The sequence below is a fragment of the Parasteatoda tepidariorum genome, chromosome 11, assembly GCF_982258835.1.
Source record: "Parasteatoda tepidariorum strain Cologne lab strain chromosome 11, Ptep-v5.0, whole genome shotgun sequence".
Taxonomy (NCBI): Eukaryota; Metazoa; Arthropoda; class Arachnida; order Araneae; family Theridiidae; genus Parasteatoda; species Parasteatoda tepidariorum.
In genome coordinates this window covers 41,286,303-41,301,007 of record NC_141765.1, presented here as the reverse complement: position 1 = coordinate 41,301,007, position 14,705 = coordinate 41,286,303, and the positions used below count along the sequence as shown (strand labels likewise).

Below are 14,705 nucleotides of genomic sequence, written 5' to 3'. Positions count from 1 at the left end.
TGGCTCAAGGGATAGAGTATTCACCATCCAATAAAGTGATGGTGGTTCGAATCTCAGCGAAGGTCAGTTGATAGGAATTCTGCTCCCGGCGCGCACCGATCACAATCCTGACATAAAATAATCTAAGTGGTGGACAGATCATGGGTTAGAATCCCACGTTTTGGGGGTTTTCCTCTCCATGTAACGCAAATGCGGTTTAGTTCTATTCAAAAAGTCGTTCATGGGGGCTAGTTTGTTCCGACGCTTGATCCAGGAGTTCCCTTGTCTTCTGGATTGGGTTCAAAATTACAACGCTATGGAGTTGAACATTGTTAGTTTTAAACTCAGAATTGGGTCGGCTGCTCAACGCCGGTAATAATTATGAGAAAGGGTGGAGAGGGCCAATCGGCCCATATGACAGTGAGAGAGCTGACCTCATGCCAGAAAGGTCCCGAATTCGAATCCCGCTCCGGGCTTTGATGTAATCTCTCTCTCCTTCCCTGTTTTGTCTTTCTTAAATTTATATATATATATATATATATACAGTCAAACCCCGTTAACACGAAATCGTCGGAACCACCGAAATTTTTCGTGTTAACCGAATTTCGTGTTAACCGTTTAGGTAGTGGCGGCATCTAGTCAACAATTATTGAACTACTAAACAATTACTTATATATTACAGTTCTTAAAAGTTACTAATGAAGACATATTGCAAATTTAAGTGAATTTAACATAAAATTAAAAATACTAAAAACAATGAACATTTAAAAATAACTTGAAATTTGGAGAAGAAATAATGAAGTGAATTGAACGCCAAATTACGAATTTATTTATCCGTTACGGAATCAAGGTTGAAAAAAGTAAGTTATTGATTTATGTTTTAATTTCTTAAGATAACACTTATTAATAAAGTCATTTATATGTTCTAAGTTATCTAATGCATCCATAGCATTTTCTTGTTGCATGAGGAAACGATTAATTACTTTCATTGCACATGTCGCCTCATTTAAAGTAACTGGATTTTCTTGTTCAATATCGGACTCTTCATCAGTTGTATCCATGTCGACATCATCATTTTTCGCCGATAGTTCAGCGATTATGTCTTGATCGGTGGTTATATCCGATGTTAGCAAATCTTCGTCTATAGTGGTGTAGTCTTTGAACAAAGGGGCTGATAGAATCCCGCGTTTTTCCGCTTCTTCGATCAAATTAGTCAACGTTTCTGGTTTTGCTTCACTTATTTCTTGAAGATTCATTTCTTTTCCATCTGTGAACCCACCGCACTTGAAACTGTTTATAATTGTTTCAGAAGAAACATTGTTCCAAGCACATTTTAAGTATCTCATTGCGTCTAATAGATTTACAGAAAATGTAATTTTATTATCAAAGCAATGGATCATCTTGCGTACCATTTCTTTTCTGTATTGCACCTTCAAGCTATGAATGATACCTTGATCGCACGGCTGAAGTTTTGCTGTGGTGTTAGGAGGTAAAAAAACACATTTAATCGCTTTTAGTCCGTGAATATCATTATGAGCACTACAACTGTCAAGCATCAAACAAATATTTCTTTTTTCCCGAAATAGTTTCCTGTCCAAGTCTGTTAACCATTTCTTAAAAAGCATTTTATTCATCAAGGCTTTCTTATTTGAAACATATACAACGGGTAAAGTTTTTAAGTTCTTAAAACAACGTGGGTTCGCTGATTTACCTACGACAAACAAGGGCAATTTTTCGGTCCCATCCATATTACAAGCGACCAAAACAGTAATTCTCTCTTTAGAGCATTTTCCGCCGGAGCATTTTTCTCCTTTAATGCTCAATGTACGGGAGGGCAATGCTTTGAAAAAAGAGTCCCGTTTCATCAGCATTGAAAATGTCACGTGGCGCGTAATTTTTCCTAAGAGCAGGCCACTTTTCAGACAAAAATGATTCCACAGTCTCCTTATCTACAGTTGCTTCTTCGCCACAGATTTTATGACACACAATTCCATGACGCTTTTTGAATCGTGTTAACCAACCGTTTGAAGATGCGAAATTTGTCACGCCGAGAGCATCCGCAAAAACTTTTGCTTTTTCTTGCAATACATGACCCGTTAAAGGCAGATTCTGACTCCTTGCTTCACGCACCCATCGCAAAAGCGCTACTTCGATCTCCTCAATTCTCCCTGTTCTCATTCGCTTTCTAGCTGGCTCAAATTGATTGATAGCATATGCGACTTCAATTTTTTCACGATTTTTTATAATCGTAGATAGCGTGCTGTTGGGAAATCCATATTTCGTCGCGATCTCTGTTTTCTTTAATATTCCATTACAAACTTCATTCAAAATTTTTTGTTTAGTCTCTAAGGACAAGGACTGCTGTTTTCGACTCATTTTTACGAAATTTCAAGGGCAACTGACAGTCGGACTCTACCACGATCATGTGTGCTTATGCACCTTTCCACCCCCTTCCACGCACGTGCAAAGAACATTCCGAAACAGAATAGCAGCAACCAATCAAAAGAGATAATTATGAAAGGATGGGACCTCGATTCGAGGGTAGGAGTAGAAATTTCAAAACACTAATTCCAAACTCTTGTAAAAGAAGAAATTTTGACTTGGAGTGAAAAAAATTCTTTTCGTCTTAAGCGGTATTTTGCGATTTGGGTTTCGCGTTAAAAGAATTAATTAACACTATTCTTCAGACTCGATCGACGGGACCTAACAATTATTTCGCGTTAAGCGAAATTTCGTGATAAGCGATTTCGCGTTAACGGGGTTTGACTGTATATATATATATATATATATATATATATATATATATATATATATATATATATATATATATATATATATATATATATATATATATATATATATATATATATATATATATATATATATACACCGAAGAGCCATTACATTATGACCACCTGACCACCCTGCTAATAACATGTAGGACCACATGTTATTAGCAGGGTGTTAGCAAAGCTGCTAGCACCCGCCGTGGCATTGATTCCATAAGGTGCTGATAGGTAGCCTGAGGTATCTGGTACCAAGCGCTCACCAACTGGTCCTGCAATTCCCTCACATTGCGAGGGGGTAGCGAGGCAGCATGAATTTGGTTTTCCAAGTAGGACCACAAATGCTCTATCTAATTAAAGTCAGGTGAATTTGGAGGCTAAGACATGACTTGAAAGTCACTGGAATGTTCATCGACGATTCGACCCTTATGACATGGTGCATTATCCTGTAGGTAAACACCATCCCCAGCAGGAAAAACTGTTGCCATGAATGGGTGAACCTGGTCTGCAACTATGTTTAAGTAGCTAACAGACATCAGGGATTGTTCTATGAGGATTATGGGTCCTAATGTTCCCCATGAAAAAATTGTTCCTGCTCGAGAAACCATAAAAACCTGGGCGAGCCCATTGTTATAGATGGAGGGTGGTCATAATGTAATTGCTCTTCCGTGTTGAAATACCATGAAGCATACAAGAGGTGATTTGTATTAAGATGAAACAAACTAAACAAAAAGAAAAAAACTAAAAAAATCAAAATAATATGTTGGTTAATCAGCATAAAAAGCAAGATATTTAGGAGATTGATATTCGTTAATAAAGGGGAAAAATAACAACTTTGCGAAATTCCAAATTAATTTGGAATTTAAGAAAAGTAGGATGCATTTTTCATCTTCAGTTCATCTGCAAAAGCTCATTTTCGAAATTAAAGGTATAAATTAAAGGTAAGTTAGTAAATCACATTACGATGTTAATTGAAATGCTCATCATCAAGCAGGAAATCAAGTAAGAAATTTAAATTTAAACAAGTAAGAAATTTAAATTTAAAAAATTAAAATTCTGGAAATCTATAGTTATTATTGTTAGTAATGCTAATAATGGTATAATTTACCTGTCGCAACCGTGGGAAGATGAGTTTTTCAGCCCCATCTCTCAAAATCAAATTAGTTTATTTAATCTTGAAAAAAAATAAAATTGTATACTAAAGCACTTTTATTTAATACTGTTTCAGACTCAGACTATAAAGTAAGAAAATTTAGATAAAAAAGGTTTACAATAACATTGATTTCGTTATGATTCCTTTTTTTCTTCGAGAAAGAGTATGCGGTTTGCGAATACGTTAGAGATGCGAAATATGTTAGATAGATAACTAGAATATTTCTTTTATATTTGTTTCAAAAAATTCAAATAAAGTGAAAAAAATGCCAGAAGCATGTATTTTAACTAATATTTAAAGACCATCTTAAATTAATTCACACAGATTAGAAAAACGAGCATTTTAGAAGTCAAATTAATAGAGCGTATGATGAAATTAAAATGGAAATTGAAAGTATCATTAGCATCTGGTTATGTTTGACAGGTTCTACTGATCAAGCGGAATGAATTATAATTAATTGTTGTTACAGAAGATGATTCGGTTCCAGGAGAATGAATGATGATTATGATTATTACCCAAGATAACCATAATCATCATTCATAATCATCATGATAATCCAAGGTGATTATTTATGTCAGTAGAAAAAGCAAGCATTTTGTAATATAGTCAATCCCCGCTATAGTGAACCTTCAAGGGACCGAAGTTTTGGTTCACTATAACAGGAAGTTCACTATATCCATTACGCAGGCAAATTAACTAATGTTTCCCAAACTCCTCCTTTTTATTGGGCATTATTCAAATAAATGACTGAAAAATATTATGTAGCAGCAAAAAATGCGTTATTTTTCATTACTCTTCATCTTAAAAAAAAAAAAAAAAAAAAAAAAAAATTAGTAATCTTTAGATCAGAGTTTCTTAACCTGTGGTTCATGAACCCCTACGGGGTCCATGAGTTATATTTTGGGGGTCCGCTGACTACTCCTAATTTTTAAAACGTTTGGAAGCCTACCCATTGCTTGTTAAGCGAGTTATGGCAGCTATAATTCCGTTTGCTACAGTGTATCTTTGCGAAGCAGGATTTTCCACAGTTGTGACAATAAAAATATAACATCGAAATCGATTGAATGTTGAACATGATATGCCCGTTTGCTTTGTTGAAAACCATCCCCCAATTCAATTTGTTAAGTAAGGAAGAGCAGCAGCAGCCTTCACATTAAAAATTTTGTATACTATTAAAATAATAAAATTAAATTTTTTCTAATAATTGACGTTTTTTGCAATTATTTTTTTCACAGGGGGTGGTCCGGGACTTCTTAAAAATTTTTAAAAGGGGTCCATTATATCAAAAAGGTTAAGGAACACTGCTTTAGATGATGAGCAATCCTCAACATCAGATATGGAAACACTTCCCGATTCTCAGATAATTTTTCCTGAATTTCTGTTATTCCGCTTTTTTAACCTGTCCAACCTGCCATTTGAGCACATAAAAGTAGTCACATAAAATCACTTTGCAAATTCATCGACATTTGTCCAGATAATGGAAGATTGCGGCTTCTTCGATTGGTGAACCACTTTAGTAATGCTTCTTCAACATCCTTGTGATCTGCTTTTCTCAACTTTTTTCTGCCATCTAAATTTTTTTCATGAGCAGAAATAATTAATTGCCCATATTTCCATATGATACAAACTGCAGATTTGTATAGTTTATATTCCCTACAAATATCAGTTTGATTGCATTCATTTGCAATTTTTCTGATTATGCCCATTTTATCATCAGTGGAAAACGTTTTACGTTCACTGCTCGCCATAGTGAAATTTGAGACACTTGTTTGCAGGCTTTTTTTAACCGAACTGAGAGCAAGAAGGAGTTGAAACGAGGACCTTATCAACACATATTAGTGTCCAATCCTTTGACCAATAATGAATAATTTACTCATTCCCTCTGACAGAAAATGCATATTGATCCCACTGACACCTTACAGGTGCATTATCTGCCTGGGTTGGAAATATCTGCTTGGTTTGTTTAGGGATGGGAAAGTTAGATAAAAGAAGCTTATCGCTAAATTCCCCTCTATGGATGGTTTTAAAAATAGATATATGTATTTATTTTAAAGTAAAAATTTAAAAATTATTACAAAAAATGAATAAAAAAAATCAGTTGAAGACAGAAAAAAGTTCATTATATCCAAATTTCTCACTCTTTTGGTTCACTATATCCACAAAAAATAACATTATACGTGTATAGCAAGGCACGGGACCGAGCATTTCGTTCACTATATCCGGGAGTTCACTATAAACCGTGTTCAGTATAGCGGGGTTTGACTGTATATAATAATCATGAATGAGTGTAATAAATATGACACTTTGAAATCATTGCAAGTAAAAAAAAATTATAATTTGGGATAAAGGCAATTTTGTGATTATTGATATCACATCTCTAAAAATGTGAAATAGCAAATATTAGTAATTTGTAATAAAACTTTTCTAAAGTTTAAATTATCTTTGAAACCTTACTTGGCGAAAATTGAATATTCATTCATTTTCAATAAAGATGAAATGGATTTAAACGATTTAAAAACTTTATTACGTTCATTTTGAGTTTTCAAAGTTTTTGATAGATTAATTAAAAAATATTTTTATTTATCGATGGTGGTTCTTAGTTTTGTAATTTTACTTCGTTTATAATCTATTTATAATTTTTTTTTACATGAAATGATAAAAAAATATCATATATATTCTTATGAAATTAAACTATAAATAAATAAATAAATAAATAAATAAATAAATAAATAAATAAATAAATAAATAAATAAATAAATAAATAAATAAATAAACAAGTAAATAAATAAATAAATAAATAAGTAAATAAATAAATAAATAAATAAATAAATAAATAAATAAATAAAGTTTTATAAGTAACGCATTGAAAAATTTGCATTGATTATTTCTGATGTTTAAAATGAGGAATTTGTTCTTAAAATGTAAATCATAATTATGTAACTGAATTTGTATTAATTTGACTAACCTTTGTTGAAATGTATAGTGACTTGATATACATTAAATTTTCAGAAATTATTGTTTGATTGATTTGTTTTTAACAAAAGGTAATGGAACTAGATTTATGTAGATTCAAAAGAAATGAAATGGAAAATTTTCCTATTTCCTTTCATAAGGAAAAGGGAAAATTTCATACAGTAATTCCACAGAAATTTTTTTTTTTAAATATTGTATTGAGTTGATTGATGTTTTATTGTGAAATAATTAAAATTTAAATTAGCAAAGTAATAATTAACGCATCTTCAATAAGTTCAATTCTTCTGTTAGAAATACATCTTAAAACTGTAATATATTAAATTTTTTATTTTACAAAAACACCCTTTTTTCAATTCTAGATTCAAAAGAAACATATATAAATTGTATTTTCTGATTATTTCCTTGTATAGAATGTGTTAAGTAATGATTGCCCTTAATATGTTTTCTGTTAAACTGTGGCAAGACTGAAGTTAAGAAAAGGCCTACATAAAGGGTCTCAAATAATATTTTAAGTGACGAAAAAAACTTTATTGAAATCAAGCGGATCAGTATTTTGGAAGATCGGACTAAAAAATTAAAAATATGTTTGATTGCTGGAGAGAGATGGTGTTGAAAAGAGATTTTTATGAAACTTTCCAAGTGATGTCCCAATATTTATGAATTAGTATAAATAAATTACTAAAATAAATGTTTCAGTCCTTAATGGAAATATACGTCATGGAGTCAGATAATCTTCGTTAAGGAAATGAAAAATTTAAAAACGAGAATTTAATGTAGGATCTAAGAGTTTTCGATAAGGTAATGGAAATCGATACAGCAATTTCATAAAAAAAACCCTAAAATTTTGTATTAAATTGCCTGAAGTTTTAAGGGGAAACAATTTGAAATGTGAATTCAATTGAACTATTAACTATTTCAATTGAATTAAAAAAGATCTCGAGCAGGTTTGAAGTAATTTTCTTGTAGAATTTATAAAATTTAATATTTAGGATAATAAATTATTGAAAAAATGTGTTTTGGCAATTAAAGGGAATCTTCGTTTAGAAAATGAAAAATTTGGAAGCATAAATTTTATGTAGAAGCAAAAAAGCTTCGATAAGGGATCGAAAAAATGTTACACAGCAATTTCATGTGGAAAAACTTTAAAATTCTGTATTGATTCCCTTTCAGTTTTAAAATGAAAATTTTTTTTATTTAAAATTATAATTGACACATTTTCAATTAGTCTAATAGATATTCTATGTGATTTGAATTTTTAAAAAGATATAAATTTTTAAACTGCATTATATTTGAATTTTTTTTCTACATCAGCACATTTAAAATAAAAATACACGATTTGTTTTTTTCTTCGGATATTTTATTACATTCAGGATGTTATATAATGACTTTCTTTAATATGTTTTTAAAACTATATGAAGAATGAAGTATAAAAAGTATTCACACAAGGGGGCTCAAATAATACTTAAGCAAGGAAAAATTAATCTATAAAATCAAACAAATCATGAATCACAAGAAATCACTACTGTGGATGCTGAGACTGAAAACTTAGAAACCTTTTTGTTTGTTGGAGTAAGAAAGGCATTAAAAAGTGGTCATTGAAAACAATTTTAAATTTAATCAGGAAAGCGAACTGGTTTTTCTGTATTAGAACTCACTTTTCCCCTCAATAGTTTGATTTCGATAATATTTTTTTTTAAATGTTTCCTCCTATTTTGCAAGCTTTTTTTAAACTTTAATTTGACTAACATTCAAACAATATATATTAAGTGTATTTATGATGGGGTACACTTTATATCAAATCTACGAAGCAATTATACATTGCAAAATAGAAAGGAGTTCCTATCTCCGATGCAATAACAAAATCTACTTAAGTTCAAATGTTTTTCAAATTGTAATATAAGCATAATCCAGTGAAAAGACATTAGATTTATAATGTTACTTTAAAATCATTTATTATTTTTTTTTATTAACTAATCTTTAGTGAAATATTTATTGCTGTATATCAGACTCAAACTCTATTCTTTTCAATTTATTTTTAGTTGAATTCAGTAGAGATTTTCTGCTCTATAAATGACTACTAGTGCTCAAAGCTAGTCAAAAATGATGCGCAACGAATCCTCTTAAAAAAGGATGCCAAATCCTCTTAAAAAGCTATTTTCTGCTTACATTCTCTAAATCTTGATACATATTTATTTGAGAATCTATCTAACAAGAAACAAAAAATTGAAAGAAAAGCGAGAACTGCGAATCTAGTTTTTTGGTTTTATTTTTTTCTTAACGGAGTACATTTAAAATCTGGCAATGAATACCAGAATGAACTAAATGTTTTTATTCTAATTTAATGCATTATTTAAAATAAAACTACATTATTTTATATAAAAATACGAGATAGCTCTTTCATACAAATTGGTTAACTATTTCTCTAGGAAATCTTAATTTAAACAATCTCCATTTTGTAAAAAAAGAAAAAAAATATAAGCTTCACTAAATGTTTATATTTCAGAAAAGAAAACGATCTTTTCCTCCAAAATGTTTGTTATTGTACTAAAAAGAATTTGACGTCAAATACGCTGGAAATTGTTTGTTTCTAATGAATCAAATAGTTAGGGAATGGATGACGAACGGATAATTTATATTTAAACTTGACTAGAAGAATTTTAGATATCAAAATAGAAAAAGATGATGCAACTGATTTTTATTAATCAAAATCAGGTTATAGTACACAGTAAAAAATTTTGGTGTATGGTTGCTACAATTTTTGGTGTTGAGGTACTCTGTTAAAAATAAAGTTCATCATTTCAGCAAATAATTGGTGACAAATCATAACCAATACAATAAGAAATCTGGTACGAAGTTCTACCCAATGACGTGGTGCTGTAAGAGGTACTACTTTTGTAATTAAACGTTGAACTAAATCCAAGGTTTTTCTTTATACTCATTTTTCAATGAGACGCCGAACAAAGTTAAAGGCTGTTCAAGTTCTGTTAACAAAATTTTAGGTGAAAGATTGAACAATGTTTCAAATTATAATATAAACCCTTTTTAAAAGAAATGTTGGTTTTAAAAGAAAACCAATGATTTAGTTCAACGTTTAACGTTATAGTGACTTTGGGAGCACCACAACCAAGATACAACTTCGCACCAAGTTTTTTATATCGATTGGAAGTTGAATTCGTTTAGTTAAACGTTGAATCACGTTTTCAAATGTATATGTCCTATTTTCTTCTGCACGTAATCCTGTAGTTTAACGTTGAGAAACAATTTTAAGTGTTACATTTCACGAATTTTTCGATATTTAATAAATTGAATATATTAATAAAAACATTTTTCATTAAATTAATTAAAAATATTATGTATTATAAGTTTGTTTCAATTTTTATGAACTTCATCGACCTAACAGGTATTGGAATTTTTGTATGTTGAAATATTAAAAAGCGGAAACGGTGATGTAATTACAATTTTGTAATTATTATTCTGTTAGCTCAACTGAAATAGCTTTTTTTTACTTTTGAAGATCCAAAGAACATCTTACAAATAAATACTTGCTTAATTCAAGAAAATAAATATTTCGGAGCTTTTGACATAATCTTGACAATCACCCTTTCCTTTTCTTCGTTATTAATACATAATTGATTACATTTTTATAGTAATACTCATTATGTGATGCATATAAATTGCCTATATTAATTGTTTATTTAATTGTAGACTTAACTAAAAAATTGTAATGGAACATGCTCTTATTAAGAAGAAAAAAAGACAGTAACAGTAAGGTTATATTTTTTCCACATTGTACTTTTAATTCTAAGAAATTAATCGAAGAAAAACATATTGTTCTTAAATCTACTTCTTTTAGAGGAATTTTAATATGCAAATAACAGTAGTTCACCACTTCTTCTACAGCTCTGTAATTTTTTATTCCTCATAAACGTCCTAAAAGTATATTCTATCACTGTCTACCATAGTTAAATATTTGAAACACACTTCTGCAGCTTTTTAATCTAAAACTAAGTTTTGCATTAATATAGATTTCACAATAGCATAAAGCATTCAAAAGAAAAACAAAACAGATAATTTTAGCTAATAGTATAGTATTTCATTTCAAGAACCTTTTACAGCAGTGACAAATCATTTACAGTAAAATCAGAAAACCAATTACAACCATCAGATCGATCTAATAATATAATAAAAAATTAAGTAACAAAATTTAATTTATTTTTTGAATAATAGTTCAAGTTAGTTTTCCCTGATTGTTTTATCTTTTCCACCTAGCGATAAAAGTTGCATTTGCAAATAAATAAAAACTTTACCTTCTAAAATGCATTACAATATACTATTATAATTCAAAAATTCTGCAAATTTATATTCAATTAACAAAAGATTTGACAAATTTCAGTTAAGCAGCTTTAAATTCAGGTTACTTTACATAGATTTCCATTTACTTATAGTCTTAACTGCTGTAATGCATATCTGCAGAATGTTCGCTCACCAGGAGCTGATACTTGGTTTCTTCATTGTCACATGGTATCCGACGATCATTTTCTCTGTTTTTGCAGATTTGTTGATTGCAGTATTTACATCAGACCTTTTACTAGAAGAAGAGTAATGCAGAATTCGAATAGTGATTTGAATCACTTGATTTCAATCAGTTATTTGAATCACTTGATTAGAATAGGGATTGGAATAAAATGAATCGAATCTCTGATCTAAATTGCTTGTTTCGAATCACTGATCAGAATCACTTGATTTGAATCAATGAACAGAATCATTTGATCCGAATCAGTAATGATCATGGAGACTATGGCTCCTCAATTTTGTGACTAACTGCATGATTGTGGCATTTTGATCCAGGGCATTTGCGTTACATGGGAAAGAAGCCAATGAAAATGGTCATTTCATGAAACCAATGAAAGGGTCATTTCATTGGGAGGTGATAACTCTAATCCCTAAGTCTAAGCTATTATTGATGTTATGAATGCTTAATTAATTGTGGCCATAGAAAAATAATATACTTATACTGGTACTAAGGTAATAGATTTTTTTTGGTCAACTAAAATATATATGAGTCAAAAGTTTCACAGGAAGTACATGTTTAATATTTTTACAACTTTGTTTTAAAAAGTGTGCCATTATTCATACAAAGTTAGACTAAAATGTTACTTGATTAAACTCTTCATTCGCTTCAAAAATATAAAAAAAGAAAAAACAGTCGACATGTTCCTAACCCTTAAAAACAGGCACCCATTTTCAAGATTTGACAGACGTGAATCAGAAGAAACAAAAAAGATTTGAAATATAAAACGTAAAGTTGCTAACAAAAAATAAAAAACTCCAAATGAGAAACGAAATTATAAAAACCCCAGTAGTCGAGAAAGGAAAAGATGGAAAACAGAACAAGAAAAACCACAGTGGCTAAGAGGAGTAAATCAGGGTAAAAAGCATTTCCCCGCGTTATGGAGAGGTGGAGAGGAACTAAAGTCGCTAACAAGGAAATCAGCATTGGTATGAATAAAACAAGATTCAATGGCATCAAGATGAGCTGATGTGGCTGGGGTGGAAACAATTTTAGCATTGCTGAAATTAAATTTATGCCCAAGATTCCCAACAATGCGCAGCAATTGATGATTTTTCGAATTCTCAATAACGAACATATTTATTGTTTTCCTTAAGATATATTTTTTTTTTCAATTTTGCATATTTTTGAAGCAAATGAATTTAATTTTAGACTAAAATATGTTAGCAATAAATGAGCGAGCCGGTTCGTAAAGCCATTCGAAAGGAATTACAAAAGCAATTGGTGAACACCACGAGCAGGGTCTAAACTTGATTAATGTATAATTCTCAAGCTTTTTTGAGCCTTACTTATGTCAAAATTTAAAAAAAATTTTAAGTCACTTTTATGATAGAAAAATAATATTTGTATCATTTTTATCAATTTAATTATCAAAGCACTCGCTGATTCGAATCAGTAAGTGATTCGAATTAATAATGATTCACCAAACTGAACTGATATTATTGATTCAAATTAATTGGGGTTATGGGTGATTTGTTTTGTTCAACTCTAATCATAACTTTCACAGGGATATCATGTCTTGTCGAAAAGATATTTTCACAGTAAATAAAAAAATGAAAAAGTTGACAAATAGGGGAGAGTCGGGTAGCACCGCCCACCTAAGGAGTTTTGCTTATATTTCTGTATAATATTGAGTAATAATCAATATTTTTGTATGTTTCTATTGTTTTACCATCTAGTTAAATAATGCAAAAAGAATAAACCAAAAAAAGAATAGTTTAACTTAAAAAAATAGAAATCTAAAAAAACATGTTTTTTAGCTCCTTTCAAGATGTGTCGGGTAGCCCAAAAATTGGGTTTTTTGGCTATTTTTTCAGGTGTAAATGAGAATGACCAATGTATCGACAATAGATAAACCTCATTTATCATTTTTATCACAAAATTATTTTATTTATTACATATTTATATACTTTTAGTGAATTCTATCATTTAATAACAACAAATGTCATACTTTTTATCATTATTAATGTATATTAATATATTATAATATTAATATATATTTATATAAAATATTTAACGAAAATAATTTAATTTAAGTAACAATAATTAATAACAATAGTTGTTTTTCTATATAAACTTATTTGGTTGATCTCTTCTTATAAACTTAACATAAAATATTTTTTATAAAATTACAAATTCACTTTGTATTTTAATTGCATTCAAATGCTTCTGCAGATTGATTCGTTCACAAATAAGTAAGCAAATAGCTTATCATAATATTTATGATTTCTTGATATTAAATTTAATTAGGATATATCAATTACATTTTAAAAGTATTTAATTTGCATTTTTAAATATATAAATTTTTGCATTTTTAAATAGATAAATTTATGTTTCATATAATATTAAAACATATTGGTAATTGATATATCCAAATTAAATTTAATATCAAGAAATCATAAATATTATGATAAGCTATTTGCTTACTTATTTATTTTCACTCATTTGTTAACGAATCAATCTACAGAAGTATTTGAATGCAATCAAAATACAAAGTGAATTTGTAATTTTATAAGAAGTATTTTATATTATGTTTATAAGAAGAGATCAACCAAATAAGTTTATATTGAAAAACAACTATTGTTATTAATTATTGTTACTTAAATTATTTTTATTAAATATTTAATATAAATATATATTAATATTATAATATATTAATATACATTAATAATGATAAAAGGTATGACATTTGTTGTTATTAAATGATAGAATTCACTAAAAGTATATAAATATGTAATAAATAAGGTAATTTTGTGATAAAAATGATAAATAAGGTTTATCTATTGTCAATACATTGGTCATTCTCATTTACACCTGAAAAAATAGCCAAAAAACACAATTTTTGTAACTGGGCGGGGCTACCCGAAATCCAATTTTTTTGTAAATTTGTAATTACTAGAACAATTTTTTACATACAAACTTCTTTCTTTGTGCAAATGAAACTTAAGACTACATACTTTAATGCTGTATGTATAAAAAAAAATTATTTTTTTAGTATTAAAATGAAGTTTAATCGAAACATTCAATCAATTTTTCTTTATTTCATGACTTCTGTATTCAACATAATTTCAAAACTATTGCTTACCATGTTACCAGCTGCATAAATACTTGAAACTTTGAAAATAATCTTTTTTTAATATAACAATTAATGTCCGATGGCCCATTGATTTGAAAAAATATTCTATACACATGAAATTGACTGTGGGCGGGGGTACCCGCTGGGCGGTGCTACCCGACTCTCCCC

General features: G+C 29.4%; 2 protein-coding genes across 2 annotated transcripts in view; both read right to left on the bottom strand.

Moving 5' to 3' along the window:
• Positions 1-14,705, bottom strand: part of LOC107453283 (uncharacterized) — an 81,000-nt gene that overhangs the window by 53,321 nt on the left and 12,974 nt on the right. The gene's annotated exons all lie outside the window — the stretch shown is intronic.
• Positions 825-2,355, bottom strand: LOC122269861 (tigger transposable element-derived protein 4). Its single transcript, XM_043044906.3, is given in 2 exon segments — positions 825-1,829; positions 1,831-2,355. Coding segments are annotated over 2 exon segments (1,530 nt in total).